General features: G+C 37.9%; 1 protein-coding gene across 3 annotated transcripts in view; it reads right to left on the bottom strand.

Annotated features, from left to right (window-relative positions):
* Positions 1-324: 324 nt before the first annotated feature.
* The window catches only part of ACSL3 (acyl-CoA synthetase long chain family member 3), a 56,854-nt gene continuing 48,057 nt past the window's right edge, over positions 325-9,121 (bottom strand). The window contains exons 15-17 of one of the 3 annotated variants that reach the window (XR_003992652.1): positions 7,082-7,272; positions 6,724-6,881; positions 4,241-4,587 (exon numbers count right to left, since the gene is read on the bottom strand). Coding sequence is in view for 2 of the 3 variants with exons in the window: in XM_030494857.1 (XP_030350717.1) it covers positions 4,424-4,587; positions 6,724-6,881 (322 nt within the window). In the remaining variant the exon portion in view is untranslated. Of the gene's footprint in view, positions 4,588-6,723; positions 6,882-7,081; positions 7,273-9,121 lie in introns of all 3 variants that reach the window. The other 2 variants (XM_030494857.1, XM_030494858.1) reach the window with 2 other exon arrangements.

Below are 9,121 nucleotides of genomic sequence, written 5' to 3'. Positions count from 1 at the left end.
TCACTCTCTGCAACACACAAGCTCGTGGCTGTTTACATAGCAAACCGCCAAGGTACCAACGATGAGCAATACAGGAATAGAGCCTTTTGCAAAGGGTTACCAGCAATGTGAGGCAGGGAGCAAACCAAACGGACATGCCCATCATCAAACAGGTTTCCCTGGCAGTGCAGCATTTTGAACTATCCTGACCCACCGCCCTTCTTAAAACAGCCATGTACTCATGTACTGATGTGACTTTAATTCAGTAATTTACAACCATAAATTATCTAGGCTCAGACAGACAACAGAAACACAAAATGCCACTTAAACTGGAGGTATGGGACCTGATTTGTGAAATTAATTTTATTTTTGTAACATGATATCCAATTACAAATAAATAATTCATACACTATAACTCAATTAGGATATACAATGTTCAGGCAGTTCATAGTAACAACCAAGATCACACTAAAAATGAGTTTTCATTAAATAACCAATTCAATAATATACAACTGGTCATTCAATTAACTTTTCAGCCTGGTCCAAGGTGTATGCAAGTTGGAGATTGTTCCTCTTTTACCAGTGAAGAAACGGATGTACACAATTTTACACTGAATCCAAAACAGTTAATACATCACATTAATAAAAATAAAAAATGCTGCATTGCGCCACCCAGATGTAGTTTTAGCACAGAATAAAAGTTTGTGAATTTTAGCAGGATAAAGGTTATTGCAAAGGAGTCTTATGTCCTATAGCAATTTCCACATAAACTTACAAGCTTTACAGGATGTTTTTTATGCATGGTTTCAATTCCATACCCGTCTCTGTATCCTATCTATAAAACCAGTAGGATGTAGGTACATATCATATTCTTAGTTTTAGCTGCACATAGTTTTTTGCTTTTATTTTAGCAAAACATTTTACTGCTGATACACAGCTTCTCACTGAAGTATGGTCCTGCTTGTGTGCAAACTGCAGTAGCAGCAGCATCGATAATTTTGCAAGGACTTTTGGCATGTAATTTTTTAACTTCCTAACCTGCTCCAGAAATACTATTCATTGCAAAGAACACTTATGACATCTACGTTGAATTTAGCCTAAAGTCCCGAAATATTCTTAAATAATTGTGGGAATTTGAAGAATATTCACAACATCCTTGGAATTTCTTGGTCAGTCATTTTTTATAATGAAATATGTAAATTTCACAACAGAGTAAGTAGTTATAATTTCCAATGATTCAGAGTCCTGGGAAGTTTATAAATATAAAAGCTTTGTTAAAAATCCCCCCTTTTGGGGGCCACTCAGGTGAGGTATATGTTCTTAGTTTGAACTCTTGAAAGACTGTTAAAAAATTGCAGCTCTTCCCATTACAAAATCCCCCATGTGATCGAGATCACAACTTCCAACTATGCACTTTTCCTAATTTACTCCACAGCCTTTGGGACACATGCTACACATTCCAGCAGGTACTTCTGTTCTTGTTACACTGGGTATGGGAAGACACACAGGAAAAAGGTAAAAGAAAGAAAGACACCAGGTAAATTCCTGGCTGATATGTAGTGCATCCATGCAGGGTTGCAACAAACACCCCTAAAATCATCTTGCTGCTCACAAACACAAGAGCAGAGTGCGAATATGGTGGTAGCCAAAGTACCTGAAAGGCAGAGCAGCCTGCAGGACTAAGACTGCCAGAGCAAGGAAGCTCAGCACCTGAACAGCAGCAATAGCAGCTGTGGCTTACCATCCCATTATAGGCCTGGTCAATTAATGATAAGCATGGGCACCCACAGGACAGGTGGCTTTAATGGGACGGGACATGGAAGTACTCAGAATTTTGCACTAGTGAAGTCCTTTTTTAATAGATCAAAAGAAAAAACTCTCAAATATTTTAAGCCCATACAAATATTTTAAAGTCTATTTCCAGCGTTCAGACTAAAGTTTATGAACTGCTTTATTTTCATATTCTGTAGAAGAGAGAAATTTCCACAACAAATCTGATGTCTAAAGGAGGAATTACATATATTGATATCCATTTTAAATATAAAACCCCTGAACTGTAAACTCAAATGCACAGATGGACTGCAACCCTATCTTGTGACTGGATTACAAGAAATATTAAAACTACCATTTTCAAACCATTCCAAAATTTCCTTTATGCAATTTACCCAAAAGTGGATCTAAACCCTTAGCAGAATAAAATACTAACTTCAGATTGCTGAATTAACCAAAGACAGATTTATTTTCTTCAATCTGCTGCACAATGCACCAAGTGATATACATAGTACTTCTGCAATTTATTCATTTTCACTAAAATAGTCACCAAAAAAAAAAATGTGAACAATGTACATCCTATTCTGAGTGCAAACTATTTAAGAACCTGTTGATGGAGCACAGATACATACTGAAGTATTAGTAATGTCTAATATATGGTGTGACACTTCCCTACAGACTTGGCAAGTTCCACATCTGGAATCTGGATTCTTCAGTCATTTTCTAACATTAGTCTTAACTGTATTTGCCAGAAGGTTTTAATTTATGATCTATGATATAGCAAGGCATTAATCTCATAAATGCAGTTCTGATTTCTTTTTATTGCTTCTATTTCCATTTGACTAGTTACACCCAAACTCACCAAATGGTAACAGTTATTCACAGACAGCAGCAGGGGAAATCCATGAGCAGTGGGAGAGATGGTAATGTAATAAAATACAACACAAACCCTGTAATTTCATCAAAATTAAAATACAAGGAACCTGCTTGGTAACTTTCAACTCCTATGAAACTGCTGTCTATGATCAATGGATTATAGAAAGCAGTTAAATACTATTTCAGAAGTTTTTAAAATGCAAATTTGTATATCAAACATCTCCCATAGCTCCCATGTCATAAATGCTAACAGCAGGAACTCCCTCCCACAAACAAAGCTTCTGCCATTCAGAATTGCTACACACTACCATAGCTGGGTACTAAGCGAGCATCAAGACCCTGATTTTTAGTACGAGTAAATGATACACATGAAAGAATAATCTCCAAATTAAAGCCATTTTAATATTTGCTCCACCAAAAAATTGATGACTGACGTATGCCTTTTCACATTCTCATGTAACCCTGTTTAAAACATTCTTTCTAGAAATATTTTGAAAATAAAATTCACATCTGAAACAAATCTAAACATTCTCTGAAGAGGAAAAGATCTCCCATAGTTTTTCAAACAATATTCACATATCTATAGTAAAACAGGAACTGAAATTCCCTCCCAAGGTAAGAACTGGGGGTAACAAACCAAGCAACACAAATAACTCTGGCTGACAAATACTTCAAGTATCTGTTTTTAAAGCAAAAAATTATAAATAAAAGAACAGAGAATTAAAGGGAGATTTTTAATGGCACAAAGGGCAGCTAGGCACTGTGTGAGCTGAGAACATAACTGTCATTATGACTTTAAAAATCCCCCCAGTAAGATTTGGGTTGCAGCTAGGCAGAACAGGGGTTTTGCCAGACTGTCACAAACAATGAAAGAGCAAACCCAGTGTAAAGTCCAAACCTAATGAGAAACGACAAAAGTTGTTACAGTCCCTCTGCTAAAAGGAGAGGACACTGTCAAACTTACAAAGTGTTAAGTGAAATTAATGCTGAGAGTTCTTATTAGCTTTACACAATTCAACTACTAGATGAAATGGTCATGAGCCATGTCAAAAAGGAGTTTCTGTATTTGAGAGATTCTTCTTAGGTTTAACTTCTGCTGTGTTAATAGCATCTTTTGTATTAAACAAGCATCAACTAACACCTGCAAGAGTACCTGCCTTTATGCAGAGCTGTGCCATGACCATCTTTTCATTTTCAGATAAAAATAAAGGTAACCACTAGGCACATATTAGAGCTGTATTACAGAAAGCTGGAGTGTCAAACATTTTCTCCCTCAGATTCACACAGAAAAATAGCACAGCAGCAAATAACACGGTCCTCTGTTTGACAATGACCTTGTTACAAGCATTTTCAAGGTACATAATGTCACAACATCAATACCTTCTTATCTTTAAATAATTAGGTAAAAAAAGGCCCCCAGTATAACCATTCCTTATATAGCCAAGTTCTCTTTATATACATCCAAATTTTAAAGATACAAATAAAACATTATACAGGATTTATAAATGTTTAAAAACTTGAGGCTTCAGAATCATGGTTTCCCGAAAAGACTTGGGGAAAATCCACAGACTGACAAGGTAGCAGAGAACTCTGGAAAAAAGGAGACAGACGCAGGTTTGCTGCCATAGCATTTTACTAAAGTTGCCAGTCATCAGGGTGATGTTATCAGAAATAATGGTTTAAGCTGAAAATGAGAAATGGTGGTTTCCTGTGTTGATCTCAAGTGTTGAGACAGGCAATTCAAGTATTTCCTATTTGATCCAAGCTGACTGTAGCAAAGTGGTGCAGAAAAAAAGAATTATTTTACATTTTTTCCATACAATCGATCAATGTCCATCTGATAGTATGCCGTGAGCTCTTTGCGTTTTAGCTTGAACGCATCTGTCACTAGACCAGTCTCAGGGGTCCAAGGATCAGGGCTCAGACGGATTTTTACTGGTATTTCAAACTTCTCCAGATTAGCTGTAAAAATACAAAACATAGATGTATTTAATTGTAGCATGCTTCTACAGTTAAAAGCACAAAAGGAAAAACTGTATTCTCACACAGAAAAGCACGTGACATAAATGAAGTGTTCCTCAAACCCGCCATGGTTAGCTTTGCAAGCCTGCGTGGGTCACAGGCAGAGTGACAGGGTCCATCAGTAACTGCTCTCCAGTTTCCAGAGAAATAGACATAAACCCCAGCTGTTTGGGTACCCGTGCTGTTCCCCAACTTCAGAAAAGCCTCACTGCATGGAAGTGACAGCCTCAAAACATACACTGCTGTATCAGTGTTATAATACCCATCTTCTGGAGATAGTCTTAAAAACCATACTACTTAAGCTTGAAAATACAGCTGGTTGGTTTGTTTTGGGGTTTTTTTTTTTTCCCTGATAGTCCTAAATTGTTCCCCTTACTGAAACAGAATAGTGCTCTGCATGGTACACCTTTAGCATAAACCACTATCGTTTCCAAGAGTTACTGCTATGCTTTCAGACATAATAGGAAAAAAAACCAAATAGAAAAATAGAAAAGCAAATGACTAAAAACGTTATCAGATGGGCAGAATAAAAAATTATTTTCTGGTTAGAAAAACTGCCACAAATGTAAAATTATCCTGTGCTACCTGCCATTATTAGATTTTCCTGTGCCTTTACTCTCCTTGACATTAAATCATTGGGCTTGGGTTTGGTGGGGTTTTTTTGCAATTTAGCACTAAAACTCATTAAATTACCTTAAAAGTAAAGCCTATGATACCAGACAGAAATAAAAACCAAATATGAAGTAACAAAACATGTAAAAATGACTCAGGATTAAATCAAGTATTCCATTTCATGAATTTAACATTTAATTCTCTTTAGAATAGTTACTGCTTCACAAAAAAGAGGAAAGTGACATTGTACATGCTCTCCATCTCCACAGCTTCTTAGAATGACTTTGCCCATATGCTCCATATAGTGAAGAAAAAAGGATTGGAGACATGGGGAAAGGAAAAAAGAAGTCTGCTGCAGTACTGAGACTGCATGCCTCATAAGAGTACGCTCCTGTAACAGAAGTCTGCAAATACACTTATCATGAAGTTTAATATAAGTAATATGGAGGAGAGACGAAGATTAACAAGATGAAGATTGTTGGAAGTATGATGTTATCCACGGTAGAAAAGATGGGGACGAACTGCAAAGATGTGCAGGAGGACATCGTGATCCCAAGTAAGTGCAAAACACACAGCAGAAAACATTCATTGCATAAAAGTGTAAAAACGAATGCATACAAAACCCAAATTTGACAATGATCGTTTAAAAACAAAAAAAAACCAACCAAAAAAACCATTGACGTCATAAGCAACAGCTTTATGAAAAAAGCTCAGTGCTTAGTAATGATCAAAAGCAAAAAACGAGACAGAAATTATTATGAAAGGACAAAATATCACTGTGCCACTGTTTAATTCTACACCAGCACAGCTAAATAGACTATGATCAATTAGCATGAAAAAAGATACAGCTGAGAGGGGAAGAGTAACAGACAATGGGGGGAGGGAAATCACAACTACCATTGTGACTCTTCACTGCAACTTCCCATATACAAGCTCAGCAGAAGGAAACTGAACTAGCAGATGGCAGAGTTAAAACAAACAAGAGGCATTTCTTCACATGAACACAGCTGAGCTGTGCAACTCTGCCACTGATACAGAATATTTACGTAACTTTAAAACGCAACTAGAAGAGTTAATAGAAGAAAAGTCTATTGAAACTTCTTAACTACAAAGATACTGCTTTCAGTTCAGGAAATCCCTCAGATGCACATCACTGGAAGCTAGGACAGCCCCTGTCATCATGGGCTTATTTCAACTATGCATAGGTATGTAGCACGTCAGACTGTATGATCCCCAACACACATGGATCTACAGGTGACCCACATTATTTTGGGCAAGCAGCTACGGACAAAAAGCTACTACAGGACATCTTAAAGAGCACTAGACTCACACAGACCAATCTCTCAGAACTTCATACATGTTTTATGAAATATACATGCTCAAGGAAATATTTTTAGGCCTATGCTTATCTGTTTCACAGACATTACAGTCCACAAGGTTCATACTATCTGCCCAGCTACTCACCTGCCATGGCAGCCTCAGCTAGCACCTTCAGTACCTCTTTTTCCATCTCAGGACTGCTACAGATCTCTTCCCAGGTTCCTTTAAATCCTTTCTTTCGAGCTAGTTCTGCAAGCTCCTTTTGATTTGGCACAACAAATCCAATGACATAAGAATGGAAGCTGAGAAATATAATGTACTTTAATATGAAATTTGTAAAGTTAGCAAGTCTTCAAAAATAACATTTCAAGTTGGAGGGTCTGCAGTTAACACAGAGATATTGCTCTTAACAGTTGGCTTTTGTTCACCTGATAATCTTTCTCAAATAGTACACAAATCACCTTTGCCTGCTTAAAAATAAGTAGAAAGAGAAGCTACTTACCTTACAGCAACTGGATTGCTTCAAGGTGTGCTGTCCATATGCATATTCCACTGTGTCTCATGCTCAAAGCTTTGGGGAAGCAGTACCCATACGATGTCAATGCGCCCTGCCTCTCATGTTTTGCATCCCGGTATGAAGACTGGTGTGCGGCTTCCCTACCTCAGTTTCCTCTCAACTGCAGAATCCAGTTACTGTAGAGGAGTAGAGGACTGCAGTGAAGAGGGGTTGGGGAGCAGGTTGTGGAATGAGCATATGCACAACACATCTCAAAGAAAGCCTGTGTCTGTAAAGGCAGTGACTTCTCTTTCACGTGATTGTCCATACGCTCACTCTACTGTTGGTAACCTTTGTCTGCTCCTGATATGCCTAGCACATACGAAGCTGTGATCTCAAAAGTCTTCGAAGAACACTGAAACAATTTGCCCTGAAATAGGTATTCAAGATCTTCCAGATGGTGTAAAGTTCAAGGAAAATGAGAACCTCACATGGCAGAATCAGAGAGCTGAAAGCAATCTCAGAAAATCATCTAAACTCATTTGCCTACCTTTAAGCAAAGTCAACGACATATAACAGATGTTTGTCTAATGCATTCTTAAACATCAGGCAAACTCTAACAGCAATGCTTCCTTATTCTTAGCACTGGTAACCTGTTCCTGCTGACTATTCCCAACTCTTCCTCTGTGCAGCTCACATCAGTGGTATTTTTCATACAGCCAGTAGCAAGATATTCCTCTCTTTTACACAGAAGCCATTTATTCATTCATTGCTACTTTTTTTTCCTTCTCACCTTTCTAGTCTTCCCTTCCTTTCTTAAATTTAGGAATTTAAGCAATGACCTTCTCAACTCATGTATCACAGACCTCTGTCCAGATGTTCCCATTTTTCTCTTGGACTCTTTTCAAGAGGTCCACCTTTTCTGAAGCGTTGCATGTGGAACTCAGACCCTTTAATGCTTGGCAAAAAGATCATTGTGCATCTTGTAGGCTATAAATCTGACTCTGCCATATTATTTACCTTCTTATAACGGCATGGCACTTGTTGACTCATGTCAGCTCCTGCAGAACTGCTAGCAGCTGGTGGTCCTCATCCTGTATTTTTGCAGTTTATTTAGGTGTAAGTATAATTTACATTTCCTCTCCAAACTGACTGCTTTTGCTGTTTTCAAGCAAATCTCTATCTAGTCAAACTTGCTCTGTATTCTAATGCTGTCCTCCACTATACCTTTGGTTCTGTTCCACCTTAACCATCTACAGATTTATTAAAACTTTTCAGCTCTCTTTTTCACCAGACAGATCATTAATGCAAAATACAGAACTTTAAACCTGGTATGAAGAATGAAGACACTTTAGTTTATCCTTTAAGGTCTCCAAGATAATTTTAAAATACTAACTCTAAATATTAAATACCCTTTTGGTTACCGCACATCGCAACTTTCTCCTTTGTTACTGGTATGAGTTGAATGATGATCTGACAGTAGCTGTGAAGACTGCACCAAGTCCATTACAAACACAGGCTTCCCTGGCATCATCTGTCAACAAGCTTTGCCTGGAGGCTGACTCAGAACCGTTTCCATTTTTCACTAGGAATATACTTAGAGAAATACTTCATATTAGCCTCAGTATCACTGCTTGCATCTCACCTTGTCTTTGCCTCTAATTCTGCCCACACACATCCCCCCGACTTGTGCTATACTCTGTACTGAACCTTGTAACTTCATCTAGGATCTACTCTATAACGTATGTATTATGCATGAAGGCATCCAGAACACAAAGGACTCTGGAACTTTCTCATTGTCAGTACCCATAGTCTTTTGACATGCTTAAGGTTGTGTCCAGCGGCATCACCAGTGTCTCCAGGGATAAACAGTATATAAAAGTTACCAGTTTGAGGGTAAGCCTTAAACTCTAGGTTCATCTAAAATTCAGCCTCTTGAGTAAAAGCATACTTCCTCTGGACAAAGTGTTTCATCCAACTATGCTTCTTCCTGGAAAGAGCACCTTGGCACTCACAGCTCCTGGAACGTGTAGCTTTTCATTCTGT

This window comes from Strigops habroptila, chromosome 8 (genome assembly GCF_004027225.2).
Source record: "Strigops habroptila isolate Jane chromosome 8, bStrHab1.2.pri, whole genome shotgun sequence".
Taxonomy (NCBI): domain Eukaryota; kingdom Metazoa; phylum Chordata; class Aves; order Psittaciformes; family Psittacidae; genus Strigops; species Strigops habroptila.
This window is presented reverse-complemented; position numbering and strand designations above follow the sequence as displayed.